Consider the following 19,484-nt stretch of genomic DNA (forward strand, 5'->3'; position numbering starts at 1 on the left):
AATGTCGAGTTGGATTGACGTAAAAGTCACATGAATTCCGATCTGGCTGTTCAGACGGAGTCACATTGCAGCAGATCAGATACGGATTTCAGTGCCACATATGAAAGCGTCTCAAATCAAAACGGAAATTGTCAGATTCAGTGTGTTTATCTGTTCACACTGACACACAGACACACATCTGTCTCACATATGAGAAAAAAAGATCGGATTTGGGCCACTTTTACCTGCTGTGTGAACACAGCCGAAGTATCCACAGCTAGTTAGTCACGATGGCCAATTGGGCCATTTTAGACTTGTGCTTTAATAAAATGTAATTGTCTTTTAAGTAAAGACATTTAAGTTGTCGCAATTATTTATATGGCAGTTAATCGTCAGTGAGTCTGAGGGATATAATGCTGTACCTACTGCTTTAACTCTACAAATGACATGTTTTTGCTGTCGGAAGAAAACCTTGTATCTCCGTTTTTCGGTTTTTGACATAATTTGAAAATGCCTGTTGCTCTTTACATTGTGTGTAAATTTAATGAAAAATGGACCAAAAGAAACGGCCCAAAATGACTCAGAAAAAAAGTCTGGTTCCATTGACTCACATTGAAAGTAAAGTATGTTTTTCCTTCTCCTGTGAAGTTACCATTTTGGAGATAGTAGGTTTTATTCCGACAACAGCAATATTTACTGCTAGTTTTTGGCCAGAATATGCTTGTTTACCATGTGTTTACTAACAGTAGGATCCAGAACAGTAACTAAATTTATTTCTCTTTTACTCCTCTAGAAAACAATGACGTCCTGTATCGAGTCTTCACCTTCTCCGAGTGCCCAGCTCAGCACCTCCACGGACGCGTCGGGAGAAGCCCCCAGCGAGGAATATGGCGCGCTACTCAAATCCGAAGAGATTAAGGTTGAGACTTTGGAGTTCAGAGAAAGCTGCAGTTCTCAGCCAACGTCTTCCGGCTCTCCCAACAACAACTCCTCTCACAGACGAGCTCAGAGAAGCACAGGCAAGGAGAGGAACTACCACTGCTCAGAGTGCGGTAAGAACTTCGGCCAGCTGAGCAACCTCCAGACGCATCAGCGCATTCACACCGGAGAGAGACCGTACCAGTGCTCGGAGTGCGGGAAGGGCTTCACGACGCAGAGCCACCTCCAGGCGCACCAGCGCATCCACACTGGAGAGAAGCCGTATCAGTGCTCGGAGTGCGGGAAGAGTTTCAACCAGCAGAGGAGCTTCAAAGTGCACCAGCGCATCCACACCGGAGAGAAGCCGTACGACTGCTCGGTGTGCGGCCGGAGCTTCAGAGAACGGGGCACCCTCATAAAGCACGAGCGCGTCCACACCGGAGAGAAGCCGTACATCTGCTCGGAATGCGGGATGGGTTTCAATCAGCAGACCACTTTCCAGGTGCACCGGCGCATCCACACGGGAGAGAAGCCCTTCGACTGCCTGGTTTGCGGGAGGAGTTTCCGAGAAAGAGGCACGCTCAGAAAACACGAGCGCGTCCACACCGGGGAGAAGCCGTACTTCTGCACCGTGTGTGGGAAGAGTTTCAGTCTGCAGAGCAGCCTGCAGAGACACCAGCGCGTCCACACGGGAGAGAAGCCGTATTACTGCGCGTACTGCGGGAAGAGCTTCAAACAGTACAGCAACCTACAGCTGCATCTGCACAGCCACACCGGAGAGAAGCCGTACAGCTGTTCGGAGTGCGGGAAGAGTTTTACTCTACAGAGTAGCCTCCACAGACACCAGCGCGGTCACACAGGAGAGGAACCCTGTGACTGATCGTGCTGTCGGGGAAAAACCCTGGCAAAAAAACTGATTTTTACACGATTAATTCTGTTTTGGACGCCTTAATGCGGCTATATTGATTGGTATTTGTGTCGTACTTGTTACCACAGCACTAATCTTGCATCTCTTCCATTGAAAACATGACCCTAAACCCATAATTGGGTTACTTATACCACTAATCTTCAACCTTTGCGTTCACACATGGAGCACTTAAACTGTTTTTTACGCGTTCATACATGCTTTGAAAATCCTACTAAACAGGACGACGGTCTCAGCATGAACGGCCAACGGCTCCGTTATTTCCGAATCGTATGAACATAAACTCTCATGACTTGTTTCTCTCAAAAACTGATAACGCTACTGTAAAAACCGGCCTTGCCGGACAATCTGCATCGCTTTTGCAGAACTAAACTGAAAATTTTAACTGTAAAGGAAAGACGTCACAGAAACGGCTAGAACATCTTTTTATTTCCCAGTAATGCTTGCCTTCTGTTCGCACACGTGCGGCCCCGGTAATTTCCGAAATTAGGTCACAATTATTACAGGATCTCCTCAGTGCAATTATTTAAGCTGAAATTATTATATTAATCGCATATTGTTAGCTTTCACACTGTCACAGTTATGTTTATGTTGTAGCAAACAGAGTAAATTAGCTGCGTTTTTCGGTGGCGTGTAAATAAAATAATGCAGAAAACATTCTAACTTCTGACTGGTGCTGTAACACCTTTAGAGGGCAGCAGTGAGTAATGGTTGCGCTCAAATAAACAAGCTGTTTCTGGTTAATTTCGAGTTACTAAGGCTGCGTTCACACAGCAGGTAAAAGTGGCCCAAATCTGATTTTCTCACCAAATCTGATGTTTTTGTTTGGCTGTTCAGATTATCTTTTAAATGTGATCTGTATGCGACATCAGTCTGAACAGATCAGCTCCTAAACTGACCCACAGAGCAAAAGAACAGAGCGTCACGCTGCTTCACGGCTCATTTTAACTGTTCTTTGACGCTGCAGCCTCGTTCTCCTGCAGCCGCGTTCGGACATTTCTTTCAAAATCTCTTTTTGCGATGAGTCTTTTTTGGTACAGAAACATCAGCCTAAATGTTTCTGAGTCTCAGCAGCGCGAAATGATGACGAATGTCGAGTTGGATTGACGTAAAAGTCGCATGAATTCCGATCTGGCTGTTCAGACTGAGTTGCATTGCCACAGATCGGATACGTATCGGATTTCAGTACCACATATGAAAGCGTCTCAAATCAGAATTGAAATTGTCAGATTCAGTGTGTTTATCTGTTCACACTGACACACAGACACACATCTGTGTCACACATGAAGAAACAGATCGGATTTGGGCCACTTTTACCTGCTGTGTGAACACAGCCTAAGTATCCACAGCTTGTTAGTCAAGATGGCCAATTGGGCCATTTTAGACTTGTGCTTTAATAAAATGTAATTGTCTTTTAAGTAAAGACATTTAAGTTGCGTAATTATTTATATGGCAGTTAATCGTCTTCTAAAGTTTCGTGATCGTGACCGGCCCATCGCGGGTCTTCTGCAGATAAATTGCCTTGTTGTTCACCCTCCTGTAGAATTTCTGTTCTGTCCGCTCCTTATCCTCATAATTCAGACGATCCGGTGACGCTTGGAGGAAAAATGTTTTCATTTTAATTTTTTTTAGACGTATCCAATTCCACTTCAGACACCTACACTGACTAGCATCACGCTGGGTGATGATGGGAGATGGGGGGCCATCCTACCCACCCAGAAAGAGCGAGGGCCACCGTGCCACGGATGGCTGTAGCATCACCGGGGATTAGACTCGCGATCTCCTGATGACCGGGCCAGTGATTAGACAGTAACGCCACTTGGGAGCCCAATCTGCCTTGGAATATCTTTGTTTACCACAGAGTGCGACAGTCGCAATGTCCAAAAAAACACTTTTCATTTTAATCAGAGAGAAAACCAGCTCAGTTCCCAATATGGGCATGAAGCAGACACACTGGCTGTGTTTACATGCAAAGACTTTTGCCAATCCGATTGAATACATTCCGATTATAGATTAAGACTGAGGTGTTTATTCTCACTCTGCTCAACAATCTGATGAAAATTCTTCATTTATTTTCTCACTACAAGTAATCCGATCCAAAATTATGCGCATGCGTAGAGAACCACTTAGTGTAGACGTTACCATGACAACCAGCATCACGTGAGTCCAGTCAGAGTGAGATGAGCAGCAGTGAGCAGTGCTTGTGTTTTTAATTCCTTTAAAATGATGTCAGACTCAGGAAAACGTCCTTCACATGTCCTTATTAAAGAAGGCCGAGAGGAAGACGTCGTGTTCTGAGACACATAAGCTGGACGTCCGTCCCACCGCCGTCTTTTAAAGATCAGAGCATAAACTTCGTCTCCTCTGCAGACCAGTTTCTGCTCCGCCATGTTGAACGGTATAAATTCTCACTATGACGCGACGAACATGATCAGAACAGACTTAAACTTTCCGATAGGGAATGTAATCAGATACAGGCGTTTACACGGATATTATTCTTCTATTTAACAGATTATTTACAGGATTACCCACCTCGATCAATCAGGTAGAGACTGTACTCCAAATGGCCTCAGTCAGACTAGACTATTCCGATTGAGGCGTCTACATGGACGTATTCTATTCTTATTGAGCTATTAGTCGCATTATTAACGGATTATTAGGCTGCATGTAAACGTGGCTCATGATGACACAAGTTTGTAGGTCTGTTGCTGCGTTCACGCGTTTCCCTTGAATGAAAACATCATTCTACACCCCATAGATCGTGACCGACGACATCGTGGGTGGAAAACGGATGATCGTGAGGAGAGCTTTAGCAGTGTGTAACATTTATTTAAGGTGGAGAACGTCATGGGGACGCTCTGTACTCTTATTTGTGTTGTATAATACTGGGCTTAAGATGTTTACTAAGCTAGAAGCTAAGATAGCACTTGTTCCCCAACCAGCACCATGCTAGCTGGCTAAAATGTTAGCTTCAGCTAAGCTAGCAGGCTAACAGCCTTGTAAGATATGTTATAGATTGCCTTGTAGTTTAGAGGATAGAGTTTAACGATGTAGTCTAAAGGATTAAGACTCAGATATGAGTAAGCAAAGCCGAGTGACTGGTATTCAAGTAGAACTGGACAATATGACGATATTTATTGATATAACACGTCACAATACATCACAGTATACTTTTCTGAGCGTATCATGTATTTCATCAGTACTTAAAAGCACTGACCAACTGCGTCTGTGATTACAGAGGTCAGTTAGTCCTGTTTAATTGGATTCAGTGCAGCTCAGTGAAAGATTAATCGTTTATATATCGAAAGCACGATTTAAGGCGAATTTTCAAATCGCAAAAGCTGCAATTTTCTTTAATTATAGCCGACACTCTTAAAATGTAGCTCTTCAAGGTTCTTAAAAAGATGGTTCTTTAGTAAAGAGAGTGATTTCATATAGAACCATGAATACTCAGATCCGTTTGCATGCATAAAAAGTTCTTTGCTTGGTTGAAAAGGTTCTTCAGATTGGAGAATGTGTTGTATGTGGTTCTGTGCAGCATCAAAAAGGGTTCTGGTACTGTTACTTTGTTGCTTGTTGATGTCAAGCTTGTAACAATAGAAGAACATTTTGGTCCTACAGAGAACTCTTTTCAAAAAGGTTCTATATAGAACCATGTGCAACACATTCTCCATCACTCTGAAGAACCATTTTACCATGCAGAGAACCATTTGAGCATGCAAAAGGTTCTCTGAGTGTTCATGGTTCTACATAGAACCACTGTCTTTACCAAAGAACGCTTGAAGAGCCGTTTTTATTCAGGGTGAGCATCAGCAAAAACGTTTTAGGTTTTAAGAGGGGAAACGGAACCTGGTAAGAGTTTGGGAAATGCCTGTAGGTGAGTTAGACCAATCAGAGGCAACCAAACTTCCATGGGTTGTGACATCACAACCACAGCTTACTGGCAGTTTGACACACTATGTTCAGGGGTCGAGCCTCAAGACAAAAAAGGTGGATGTTCTGGTCTTCTTGGCCAAAATAAATCAGGCCTGAATCATTGTAAAAAAAAATCGCAATTTAAATCGCATTCGCAATATTAGTCGAAAAAACGCAATTAGATATTTTCCACAAATCGTTCAGCTCTCAGTGTATGAAATGTTGAACAATAGTCAGTGTATTCATAGTTTTTGATAGCATCTTTAAAATTTAGCACTGCTTTGTCTGCTCTAAGTTATCAAGTATCAGAAAAAATATATATTGTGACATACACTATATTGATAAAGTATTCGCTCGTCTGCCTTCACACGCATATGAACTTGAGTGGCATCCCATTCTTGATCCATAGGGTTTAATATGATGTCGGCCCACCCTTTGCAGCTATAACAGCTTCAGCTCTTCTGGGAAGGCTTTCCACAAGGTTTAGGAGTGATTATGGGAATTTCTGACCATTCTTCCAGAAGCGCATTTGTGAGGTCAGACACTGATGTTGGATGAGAAGCCCTGGCTCACAGTCTCCAGCCTAGTTCATCACAAAGGTGTTCTGTCGGGTTGAGGTCAGGACTCTGTGCAGGCCAGTCAAGTTCTTCCACACCAAACTCGCTCATTCATGTCTTTATGTTCCAACATGACTGTGCACCACTGCACTGGTGCGCAGTCATGTTGGAACAGAAAGGGGCCGTCCCCAAACTGTTCCCACAAAGTTGGGAGCATGAAACTGTCCAAAATCTCTTGGTGCTGAAGCATTAAGAGTTCCTTTCACTGGAACTAAGGGGCCGAGCCCAACTCCTGAAAAACAACGCCACACCATAATCGCCCCCCCACCAAACTTTACACTCGGCACAATGCAGTCAGACAAGTACCGTCTCCTGGCAACCCCCAAACCCAGACTCGTCCATCGGATTGGCAGACGGAGAAGCGTGATTGGTCACTCCAGAGAACACGTCTCCACTGCTCCAGAGTCCAGTGGCGGCGCTTTACACCACTGCATTCGACACTTTTGTATTGCGCTTGGTGATGTAAGGCTTGGATGCAGCTGCTCGGCCATGGAAACCCATTCCATGAAGCTCTCTACGCTGTTCTTGAGTTGATCTGAAGGCCACATGAAGTTTGGAGGTCTGTAGCGATTAACTCTGCAGAAAGTTGGTGACCTCTGCGCACTATGCGCCTCAGCATCCGCTGACCCCGCTCTGTCATTTTACGTGGCCGACCACTTCGTGGCTGAGTTGCTGTCGTTCCCAATCGCTTCCACTTTGTTATAATCCCACTGACAGTTGACTGTGGAATATTTAGTAGTGAGGAAATTTCACGACTGGACTTGTTGCACAGGTGGCGTCCTATCACGGTACCACGCTGGAGTTCACTGAGCTCCTGAGAGCGACACATTCTTTCACTAATGTCTGTAGAAGCAGTCTGCAGGCCTAGGTGCCTGGCTTTATACACCTGTGATCATGGAAGTGATTGGAACACCTGAGTTCAATGACTTGGATGGGTGAGTGAATACTTTTGGCAATATAGTGTATCATGTATCGTGAAAACTTCTCAGAGTATCATGATATTGCATTTTTGCCATATCGCCCAGCTCTTTGTAACGAAAAGACAGAATCTAGTCTGTTCTGTAGTGTGTGGTGAGCTGTTAGCCTGCTAGCGAAGCTAACCCCGCCAGCTTTACTCCACTATGCTAGTTAGCACTTAGCATTTAGCTGTAGTTGTTAGATTGATGCTTTAATGGTAACATTTGAGTGATTTGTTGAAAATCTACTGGTTAATAATGATTATTAGTGGGAGTTAATGCTTCAGTTGTTCTGCTTTGCCTCTTACTGTGTTGTAGATGGATTTCTAGACGGATTCAGGAAAAAAGTCGCTGAAACAAGCAACAACGAAATTGGCATAATAGAAAAATGCCAAACTGAGTGAAGCGTCAGACTGTAATAAATGATAAAGGACAAGCTGTTCTGTTTTTTATATCATCTCTCTCAAAATGTGGGCCACATCAGTGTTTTTGTTTGTGAATAGCTTGGTTAGTAATTTATATTATTTGAAAAATAAACCTCTTTAAAATAAATTCATCCTGTTTCTGGTTTCTTCTTTTTGTTTTAATGTGAATATGCATTTATACACCGGTCAGGCATAACATTCTGACCACCTCCTTGTTTCTACGCTCATTGTCCATTTTATCAGCTCCACTTACTATATAGGTGCACTTTGTAGTTCTACAGTTACAGACTGTAGTCCATCTGTTTCTCTGATACTTTGTTAGCCCCCTTTTACCCTGTTCTTCAGTGGTCAGGACCCCCATGGACCCTCACAGAGCAGGGTGGTGGATCATTCTCAGCGCTGCAGTAACACTGACGTGGTGGTGGTGTGTTAGTGTGTGTTGTGCTGGTCTGAGTGGATCAGACACAGCAGTGCTGCTGGAGTTTTTAAACACCTCAGTGTCACTGCTGGACTGAGAATAGTCCACCAACCAAAAATATCCAGCCAACAGCGTCCTGTGGGCAGCGTCCTGTGACCACTGATGAAGGACTAGAGGATGACCAACACAAACTGTGCAGCAGCAGATGAGTTTCAAGTTTATTTGCACAACATGTCAGGACATTTATGCGTTGAAATGCTTGTGGTGAGGCTCAGATAATCACTGTACAGAAAGTAAACAAAGTAAACATAAAAATACAAGAAAATACTGAAACTGAAATATTTTAAATATACACAAAATATAGAGACAGGAGGGACCTATATAAGGATGTAAGGGAGAAACAAAAATCCTCTCTGCTATGTACAGATATGTTTATATTAAACAAGGGATAATCTGTGAAGAATATATACATATTAAAGTGACTTCAGTGACTCAGTGTTATTGTTATTTAAAGTGACTTAGTGTTAAAGTGTTATTGTCCATATCAGAGATATGATACAATAATAATGCTGACAGAGTGACTGAGTGAGATGGTAGTTGGTGAAGGACCCACAGCTTCACAGCTCGTTCAGAAGCCTAACCTGTGAGTAGAAACTGTTCATTAGCCGGGTTGTTCTGGCCTGAATGCTGCGGAATCTCCAGCCTGATGGCTGGATGGTGAACAGGCCGTGTGCTGGGTGAGGCTGTCTGACCGGATCTGTTTGATCTTCCTGAGGCAGTGGGACTGATAGACGTCCTGTAAGGCTGGTAGTTTGTTGCCCATGATGGCTTCTGCCGTCCTCACCACTCCTTTAAGGGTTTTGAGGTCACAGGCGGTGCAGCTGCTGTACCAGACAGTGATGCAGCCTGTGAGGAAGCTCTCTATGGTGCATCTGTAGAAGCTGGAGAGGATCTGAGGAGGCAGACCAAACTTCCTGAGCCTGCGCAGGAAGAAGAGACGCTGACCGGCAGATCTCACGATAGTGTTGGTGTGGAGGGACCAGGTGAGGACATCTCTCTCCACTTCGGCTCCATTGATGAACAGGGGAGAGTGACCACCCCTCTGCCGCTTCCTGTAGTCCACGATCATCTCCTTTGTTTTGCTGATGTTGAGGCAGGGGTTGCTGTCGTGGCTCCACTCTGACAGAGCGCTGACCTCGTCTCTTGGCTGCTTCATCTCCATCAGTGATGAGATCTAGGATGGTGGTGTCATCAGCAAACCTGAAAATGATGTTAGACGTGTTTGGCTACACAGTCATGTGTATACAGGGAGTACAGGAGGGGGCTGAGCACACATCCCTGGGGAGCCCCTGTGCTCAGAGTCAGTGTGGAGGAAACGCTGTTCCCAACTTTCACCACCTGGTCAGGAAGTCCAGTATCCAGTTGCAGAGATTAGAGTTCAAACCCAAGTCTGTGAGCTTAGGAATGAGTTCGGCAGGGATGATTGTGTTGTGCAGATGTGAGCTTTGACCAGCCGCTCGAAGCACTTCATCACTGTAGATGTGCAACAGGGTGGTAGTCATTCAGGCAGGTGACAGACGATTTCTTGGGGACTGGAACAATTGTGGTTTCCTTAAAGCACGTGGGAATCACTGACAGTCTTAAGGAGAGGTGAAAGATGTCAGTGAAAACCTCAGCCAGCCGGTTGGCACATGCTTTAAGTACATGGCTGTGGACGTCATTAGGACCAGGTGCCTTGCGTGGGTTAACTGCCCTGAAGGATCTCACCACCTCAGACAGGGGAATGGCTAGAGTGCAGCTCTCCTCATCTACTGGGAGTTTCTCAGCAGGTGAGGCGTCAGTTGCCTCAAAACGAGCATAATGAGCATTAAGTTCGTCTGCAAGTGAGGAGGATCAGCCCCCATCACAGATCACACCTTCTTTGTAGTCAGTGATGGTGCGCAGGCCACTCCACATACGTCTGAGATCAGAGCCATGATAGTTGGATTCCACTTTGTCCCTGTAGCTCCTTTTGGCCAGCCTGATGGTCCTCCTCTGGCCTTCTTGTAGCTAGCCAGGTCACCAGAGTTGTAAGCAGCAGCCCGAGCTCTTAGGTGGCTTGAGCCTCAGCATTGATCCAGGGTTTCTGGTTGGGAAATGTTCTGACATTGATAATGTCTTCAGCGTATTTATTGATGTAGCTTGACCTATCCTCTCTGACTTTACATCTACAAGGTGGACTGACAAGGTAGGAGTGTCTAATAGAGTGGACAGTGAGTGGACACAGTGTTTAAAAACTCGTCTCCTACAGCTGTGAAAGTCGGTGCTTAGCAATGGCATCTCAGCGGAGTGATACAGTGTTTGTGAAAAACCTGTGATGTTATAGTGAAGTAACAGCACAGTTAAAACGCTTCTCAACCAATCAGCTTGCATGGCCGAAATTAACTGTTGTATAAATAAGAATAAATTATGACGTTTTTGGCGTATAAACATACCTTGGAAAAACTTGGAAAAGCAATAAAGTATGAAAAAAGCAACATCATTGCTTTAAAATTTGGAAAATGAATAGACCAGCGGTCAGCAACAGGCGGCTCTTTTACTGTCCTGTTGTGGCTCCACAGCAGAATCAGATTCTTAGGTAAAAATAAAATAATCCTCCTTCACAGTAAAATAAAGTTCTGCTGGTCGTTCAACACAGTTTAACAATAAATGGTCTTAAACTCTGGAGTTAATGTAGAACTGCTGATTCACCCTTTAACCCTGAAGATCAGCGCAGACTGCTGGTCACCATAGCAACACAGACAACAATCTCGCCCAGCTAGTAGCTAATAAAACAGCAAAGAGAGAGATTTAAGATGAACATCGATAATTTAGAGATGAATGGACTGATTTGTGTTTATAATCACTCCAGCTGGTTTCCTGATACGTTTAATCTGCAACGAGAAACTGACAAACACTGAAAAGTCACGAGGCTGAAGTCAGTTTCTCATTCGCCAGCTTCTTGTTGAAATTTTCCCGTTCCACCTTAAATAGTGCAACAGTTACATTCTGGCGCCGCAGGCAAATTTAAGGTGGAACGGGAAAATTAGAATGAGAAGCGACTTCAGCCTCGTAAAAAGTCGAACGCTGAGAGACATTTTACAAGAAACTGTTCTGCTTTTGTGGAAAGGTTTCCTGCCGGAGATGTGAGAAAAGCGGCTACAGCTGAGCTAAAGCTTAAAGCAGAGCAAAGTAAGTCTGCGTTTTCGTTTACATTATATTTTTTAGTCTATACCAGTACATTAACACATACTGAGACATATTTACAGCCAAGATGGTAAAACGTTGCTTAAATAAATGGACCTAAAATGTTGTGGCTCCTAAGGTGGTTTGATTTTTGTTAAAAGGACGAAATGGCTCTTCTTAACATTTGGCTGCCGACCTCTGGAACGGACCGAGGGAGGGCCGCTAACTTTTGCACAGTACTGTAGAACATGGTGGACACAGTCTGAGTGTAAGGCAGGTTTATAACTTTCATAAACAGGCTGTGCAGTGACTGCAGTCGTGAAGGTAATTACAAAAAGTCCATACTGTTATGATAAAGTGGAGCTGCTCACTTATCATTCCCATCACTCTAAAAATAAAACCCAGAGGTCCAATCACTGCCTTTTATGGCCAGCTATTCATTATTTTCCCTGGAATTTGCCGTCGTCAAACAACATCACTCAGACTCTGCTTTAATCTTCACTGGTTACATGATTGTGAACAGAGGCTCAGGGCTTCACTGGTAAACACTGTGAACATCAGTGAGTGTGAATACATGGAGACACTGATCACTAGAAAGAGAGAAAAGAGTGAAATCAATAACTTTATTATGTCATTTTTGAAAATTATGCTTTGCAATCTGTCATCTGACTTGGCTTCTCAGCCACTGGGCCCTCTGGTGGTCCTCGGGCCTATACTGAGGGGGAACCAGTGGTCCATAGTGGGCCTAAAAATCAGTGACTACAAATATGACTTTTCCTGCAAAAGCACAGAGAGCAGCTGCGGCGCTTTTTTGCCTCTGGCCTGGTCTGCTGATATTTACACTCAGGTACAGGTTGCGTATTTGTGGGATCAGCACCCAAATATCACTGTGTTGACAATTTCCCAGAGTTCTTTCCTGCATGTTTAAAAAAAGATTGAATAACGGGAAAAACAGGTCACTGCTGCCCTCTCCTCATTCAGTGTCCAGTTAATGAGAACACGTTTAATTAGCCTAACATTAAGATCAGGAAAAGATAACGGAATATCGTTTAATCTCACTTTCATTTGGTTTCAAAATGTGGAATGTAGAGTTGAATTAGAAAAGAACAGTTTGTGAATGAACTTTAAGTTCGCTTGACAAAGCTGCTGCTATGGAATCTCATGTGGTTGTGTATGAGATTCCAGGTGGTTGCTAAGGTGTTGCTAGGCCATTACTAAGGAATCCTAGGTGGTTGCTAAGGTGGTTCCTAAGGTGTTGCTAGGCCATTGCAATGGAATCCTAGGTGGTTGCTAAGATGTTGCTAGGCCATTGCTATGGAATTCTAGGTGGTTGCTAAGGTGTTGCTAGGCCATTGCTATGGAATCCTAGGTGGTTGCTAAGGTGGTTCCTAAGGTGTTGCTAGGCCATTACTAAGGAACCCTAGGTGGTTGCTAAGGTGGTTCCTAAGGTGTTGCTAGGCCATTGCAATGGAATCCTAGGTGGTTGCTAAGATGTTGCTAGGCCATTGCTATGGAATTCTAGGTGGTTGCTAAGGTGTTGCTAGGCCATTGCTATGGAATCCTAGGTGGTTGCTAAGGTGGTTCCTAAGGTGTTGCTAGGCCATTACTAAGGAATCCTAGGTGGTTGCTAAGGTGGTTCCTAAGGTGTGGCTAGGCCATTGCTATGGAATCCTAGGTGGTTGCTAAGATGTTGCTAGGCCATTGCTATGGAATCCTAGGTGGTTGCTAAGGTGTTGCTAGGCCATTCCACTGGAATCCTAGGTGGTTGCTAAGGTGTTCCTAGGCCATTGCTATGGAATCCCAGGTGGTTGCTAAGGTATTGCTAGGCTGCTGCTATGGAATTCTGGGTGGATGCTAAGATGTTGCTAAGCCATTGCTATGGAGGTTCCTAAGGTGTTGTTAAGGTGTTGCTAGGCCACTGCTATGGGATCCCAGATGGTTGCTAAGGTGTTGCTAGGCCATTGCTATGGAATCCAAGGCGGTTGCTGAGGTGTTGCTAGGCTGTTGCTGCAGAGTCCCAGGTGGTTCATATAAATATATATGTAAAAGGTATAAGGTATAAAAGCATACCTGTGATCATCGCAGGTATAGTTTATGATCTGCAGGATCATAGGCGCTTTTTTGTAGCACAATTTTTTTGAACGAGTTTTGTGGTTCTAGCTTGATAACTGTAACCTGTGAAAATGGTCCAAAATAAAAGCATAGAATAATAAAATGAAGAACAGTTGGCTTTTTCAAGCAAACTTAATTATGAGTGCTTGCTAGGACAATATTGGTTTTATTATAAATAATAATGTCTTAATAATTTGAATGTGTAGTTACTATTATTATATCAATCGTGTAAAATGAGCTACGGACAAATTTCAGTCCTTTCACCCTTTTATTGATATACAGTGAATATAATAATATAATTTTAATCTTAATATAAGGAGTCAACTTTTAGACAGAAGTTAGAGTGAAAGCTTTAAACACATAATAAATATTCCCATTTAATTTTCTATTTTTCATTTTTTTAAGGATTACTGAGCAGCTGTCTCACTGTCTGCTCTGGGAACTGCACCGTGTCAGACCGCAGGACCCCACAGTGGATTTTGAGGACAACTGAGAAGATCTTTGGGATGTCTTTACTCAACACTGACACCTCTGATATTTTGCCCCTTAATACAGAGACGGTTATACCTGCAATAGCTCCATATGCCACTAGATGTCAGACTGTTTTATATAATGGTATCATAGGTTGGATAGTTGCATTTCTTTGGTTTATGAACAACAGGCATTTTTTTATCACCGCTGTTGAGGAGCTGTAGCACATTTCATCTCATTAAACAACATGACCTGAACTCACTCTCCAAATGTGTGTAGCACTCAAAACAAGCAATGATCAGTCTTATCACTGCAAATCAAGCCCCTCTCAAGAGATCAATAAAAGGGAATTTCACTGATTTTCCAAAATCTCTCCATAACTCAGTGTGTGAGATGTAAACAGAGTGATTCAGAGTGGTTTGGTGTGAAATGGTTCAGATGTCTTTACAGTGGTGGTGAGAGGAACCAGGGGTCGCCATGACTACAACACAAATATAGACATTTTATTTACTATCCAGATCCAAAAACTGTCTGAGGGAGCTTTTAGAGGTGGACGTCTGGTTCCTATCCTATTCCTATCCTAAGGTGTTATTAAGGTGTTGCTAGGCCATTGCTATGGAATCCCGGGTGGTTGCTAAGGTGTTGCTAGGCGATTGCTATGGAATCCCAGGTGGTTGCTAAGGTATTGCTAGGCTGCTGCTATGGAATTCTGGGTGGATGCTAAGGTGTTCCTAGGCCATTGCTATGGAATCCCAGGTGGTTGCTAAGGTGTTGCTAGGCTGTTGCTGCGGAGTCCCAGGTGGTTCATATAAATACATATGTAAAAGGTATAAGGTATAAAAGCATACCTGTGATCATCACAGGTATAGTTTATGATCTGCAGGATCATAGGCTCTATGATTTTTTTGTAGCACAAGTTTTTTGAACAAGTTTTGTGGTTCTGGCTTGATAACTGTGACCTGTGAAAATGGTCCAAAATAAAAACATAGAATAATGAAATGAACAATTTTATTCTTCATTCTGACTCAGTGAGTTTATCTAGAACAGAGCGTTTCACACCAAACCCCTCTGAACCGCTCTGTTTACATCTTAACCATTAATTATGCAGGATTGATTTTTTAAAATTGGTGGAATTGCCCTTTAAGACTCAACCACTCAGATTCTCAGGTGGTGAATTCCAGAGCTTGTCGCCATAGTAACTGAAAGCTAACTTGTTTCACTGTTTGTCTTTCGTCAGAGTGACAGATCTGAGCTCCGGGACATTCCTGACCTCCCTGTGAGCTGTCAGTGGTGGGGGGTTGGGGGGGTGAGAAGAGGCCCACAGTTTATCTAGTCTGGACACAAGAATGAAAGTGAGGGGTCACAGGGCGTCAGAGTGGACACATGGCATTGGGGTAGGGGGGGCTGGTTAGTGCTAGATGGCAAACCAAATAGCAGCTGGTAAAAGGAATAGCTAACAACAGTTGAACCCTTTCTGGTGCTATATAGAACCATTTTCAGAACCAACACCTCAGTGTCACTGCTGGACTGAGAATAGTCCACCAACCAATAATATCTAGCCAACAGCGTCCTGTGGGCAGCGTCCTGTGACCACTGATGAAGGACTAGAGAATGACCAACGCAAACTGTGCAGCAGCAGATGAGCTATCGTCTTTGACCTTACATCTACAAGATGGACTGACAAGGTAGAAGTGTCTAATAGAGTGGACAGTGAGTGGACACAGTGTTTAAAAACTCCAGCAGCACTGCTGTGTCTGATCCACTCAGACCAGCACAACACACACTAACACACCACCACCACGTCAGTGTTACTGCAGTGCTGAGAATGATCCACCACCCAAATAGTACCTGCTCTATGAGGGTCCATGGGGGTCCTGACCACTGAAGAACAGGGTAAAAGGGGGCTAACAAAGTATCAGAGAAACAGATGGACTACAGTCTGTAACTGTAGAACTACAAAGTGACCCTATATAGTAAGTGGAGCTGATAAAATGGACAATGAGCGCAGAAACAAGGAGGTGGTCATAATGTTATGCCTGACCGGTGTAAAGTAGCTGTGTATTAAGACCCAGTTTGCTGCAGAGTAGATGTAACTTTTGCGTACCTGAAATTTCATAATGACAATAAATTTGAACTGAATTGAACTGCTTAAGCTGCATGTTACCTGTAATAAACGGCACAAGCTTCAACACCTGCACAGCCGAGTGAATGTGATCATATAATATGGCCACATTTGAGCAGCTCTTTTCAGCTGGTAAAGGTTTAATGTCCTGTTAAACTGTATTAGTCCAGCTGTGATAAATGCCTGTATTACTACATAAGCTGTTGGAGATGTTCAACCAATCAGTGAGATAATAGAAGCAGGCCAACAAAACCAGAGCTGATTGACTGGGGAATTTCTCCGAGTCCCTCTGGTATAAATTATTCACACCGAACAGGATGCAAAGGATAACAGACACAGGCAATTACACTACGAAAATGACAACAGAATCAGTTTACACCAGGGCCTGGACTGCGCAGAGATGTTCTGCTCCTGCGAATTCATTTCACCTTCTATTCTAAAACAGTGCAGGGCTGAAAAGGTGCCTTTCTGAGGAACTCTCTACATTCAAAACTCTAAACACTCAAAACTGTTTACACAAGCATTGCTTAAGCAATAGAACACAGAGGGAGTGTTATCACGAAATAACATCACGGCTGTGATTTGGTCGCTGTAGATCATCACAGCCGTGATGTTATTGGCGATAACACACTCCTCGAGTGTTCTATTGCTTTAATACAACAGTTAAATAAATACAGTAATAGATTAATAAACTGGGCCGTGAACGCGGCGTTTAATATGTTTTAATGTTCACAGTTCCTTCACCAAATTATAGTTCCTTAACGAGCAGCTCATTGCTACGTCAGAGTAACGAGCTCCGCCCACTCGCTGCACAGCCGGCAGTTCGTTCTCCAGCTCCTTACACTAAATTCCCAAACTGTCATCACCACTGAGCAGCTTTTCAGTCGGCAGCTGTGACAGAAGAACAGCTAAACAACCTGGAATCAGCCAGAAATGAACCCAACACCATTCGCCAAACTAAATGGGCTGTAAGATGCTTTACAGACTGGCTGGAACAAAACAACATTAATACTGATCTGGAAAAACTGACAAAACTGAGCTAAACCTGATATTGCGGCAGTTTTATGGCTCAGTCTGATTTGGTCAGACTCTGAAGATCAGACTACACGTTTGGCGGTGTTGGGTTCATTTCTGGCTGATTCCAGGTTGTTCAGCTGTTCTTCTGTCACAGCTGCCGACTGAAAAGCTGCTCAGTGGTGATGACAGTTTGGGAATTTAGTGTCGTCTCATCTTCAGAGTCTGACCAAATCGGCTGTCGGTCAAATGTGATCTTAAAAGTGTCCATTTTCTGTTTGTGGCAAAGTAAGAAGTAAAAATGTTCAAATGTCTCCTACAGCTGTCAAAGTCGTTGCTTAGCAACGGCGTCTCAGCGGAGTGATACAGTGTTTGTGAAGAACCCGTGATGTTATGGTGAAATAACAGCACGGTTAGAACGCCTCTCAACCAATCAGCTCGCGTGGCCGAAACTAACTGTTGTATAAGAGACAACAAAACACTTTTGGAGACGCTGAAACCGACTACATGCTTGACAAAATGAAGGATTTAAATATTCTTCATCTTTTCCAATTCCAAGTGTAAACAGGGCCTAATTGATAAATAAAACCTCCATTTTAACCTCCTGAAGGCTTTGGGGATCAGCTGATGAGTTGATTAAGGAGGAGAACGCTAAAATGCTCCACTCTGGGGTGAGAACAGGAAAATTAATGGGCCGACTGTGCTATTACCATAGACAGTATATATAAACTGGACAGTGGGGACCAGCTGAGGTCAACTGTGTCACTTCCTGACTGGCTTCTCGTGCGGTGGACAGCGGGAGCGCATAAGACACAGGTGCCTTAACAGTGGTGGACGAAGTACACAAATCACATACTTGAGTTAAAGTAGAGACACCCAAGGTAAAATATTACTCCAGTAAAAGTAGAAGTTCCTCCCTTTAGACCTTTAGAAGTATTTGCCTTCAAATGGACTTAAGTATCAAAAGTAAAAGTACTAAAAGATTAATTATGATTCTGATGTCCTATTATCATTTTTGTAACAAGACTCGCTTCATTAACTCATTTTAGGTGAAAATACTCCAGTGTCTCTCTTGGTAAACCAGTCTTTTAATAGAGTCATTAATTAGTGACGCTGATGTCTATTAAAATTATCATAAGCACAAAACACTGAAGGCAAACAGTTTCCATCAGGTAGAACTGAGTGGCTCTGAAATCACTTTTTACAAACAAGCAAAGTTTCAGTTTAAGATTTATTTGAACTTAGTTACAAGTTTAAGTTTAATAAAAACTTTAAACTCAGATTCACAAATGAGTTTCCTTTACTAAACTGCATCTGTAGGTCTCTGTTCATAAACATAAACTAGACAAAACTAATTTACTATAAAATGAAATAGTGTTTGTATAAATTCAGAAAAAAGACACGACAGTCACAACTGCATATGAGTACATATTTCTATATTGTGGTCTGTTTACACAAAGTTAGGTTAGTTCATCATTTATGTTGAATAGACTCTCCCAAAGTTTTACGCTGCTGCACTGGGTCGGTATGACCAACAGGTCAAAACAAGCTCAAAACAAAGTGACCGCTGTGCCCTGATTGGTGTTCTTACTTTGCACTTCTTTTGTTTTGACATGTTACGTTTTTATTCACACATAAACCAAAAGGAACGACAGATTTCTCATAATGTAGTGGAGTAAAAAGTGGAGTAAAAAGTGAGATATTTGACTCTGAAATGTAGTGGAGTGAAAGGGAAAAGTCACCCAAAATGGAAAAACTTCAGCAAAGTACAGATACACAAAAAACTACTTAAGTACAGCAACGAATTACATTTACTTCGTTACTGTCCACCACTGTGCCTTAATGATGCAAATCTGCGGTGCAGATAACCAAACTGTTTGTAGCTGCCCAGCAAAATGTTTGTGAACGTGTTGAATCACCACAGCCATTCAGAACGGCAGTACACTTTCACCACATAATGAATTTCAGCCATTACTTCCTCCATCTGTAGTTGTTTGTGTAGAATATACTGTAGAATAGAGATGAGAACAAGAGAAAGACAACACAGAAAAAAACAAACAGCCTCAGCTAAACACGTCCCAGATAGCAAGAGGATAGTGGACCACTGTCGGCCCGCTGATGGCAAAGCTGGTGGTCCACTGGCGTTTTGCTCAGCGTTTTCCGGGCGGCCCACCGGTGGTTAAACAGAGTATTAGACAAAATTCCGCTTATCATCGCTCATTTTCCACTCACAGTCCAGTTTACTTATTTTTCCTTTCTTCCTTTCTTTAGTTACACTTTGTAAATTAGTTTATATATAATTGTATGTATAATTTTAATCCAGCGCAGAGTCAGCAACAACATTTTCCATAAAACCATTTCAAATCAGGCCTAGTTATTTTTTTTTTTCTCTCAGTTGTTTGTGATAT

General features: G+C 43.1%; 1 protein-coding gene across 1 annotated transcript in view; it reads left to right on the forward strand.

The window, feature by feature from the left end:
• Nucleotides 1-2,681, forward strand: part of LOC118818212 (zinc finger protein OZF-like) — a 20,765-nt gene extending 18,084 nt beyond the window's left edge. The window contains exon 3 of the mRNA XM_036585409.1: nt 1,009-2,681. Coding sequence (XP_036441302.1) covers nt 1,009-1,777 — 769 coding nt within the window. The 3' untranslated portion in view covers nt 1,778-2,681. The remainder of the gene's footprint in view (nt 1-1,008) is intronic.
• Nucleotides 2,682-19,484: the final 16,803 nt, after the last annotated feature.

The sequence above is a fragment of the Colossoma macropomum genome, unplaced genomic scaffold (genome assembly GCF_904425465.1).
Source record: "Colossoma macropomum unplaced genomic scaffold, Colossoma_macropomum, whole genome shotgun sequence".
Lineage (NCBI taxonomy): Eukaryota > Metazoa > Chordata > Actinopteri > Characiformes > Serrasalmidae > Colossoma > Colossoma macropomum.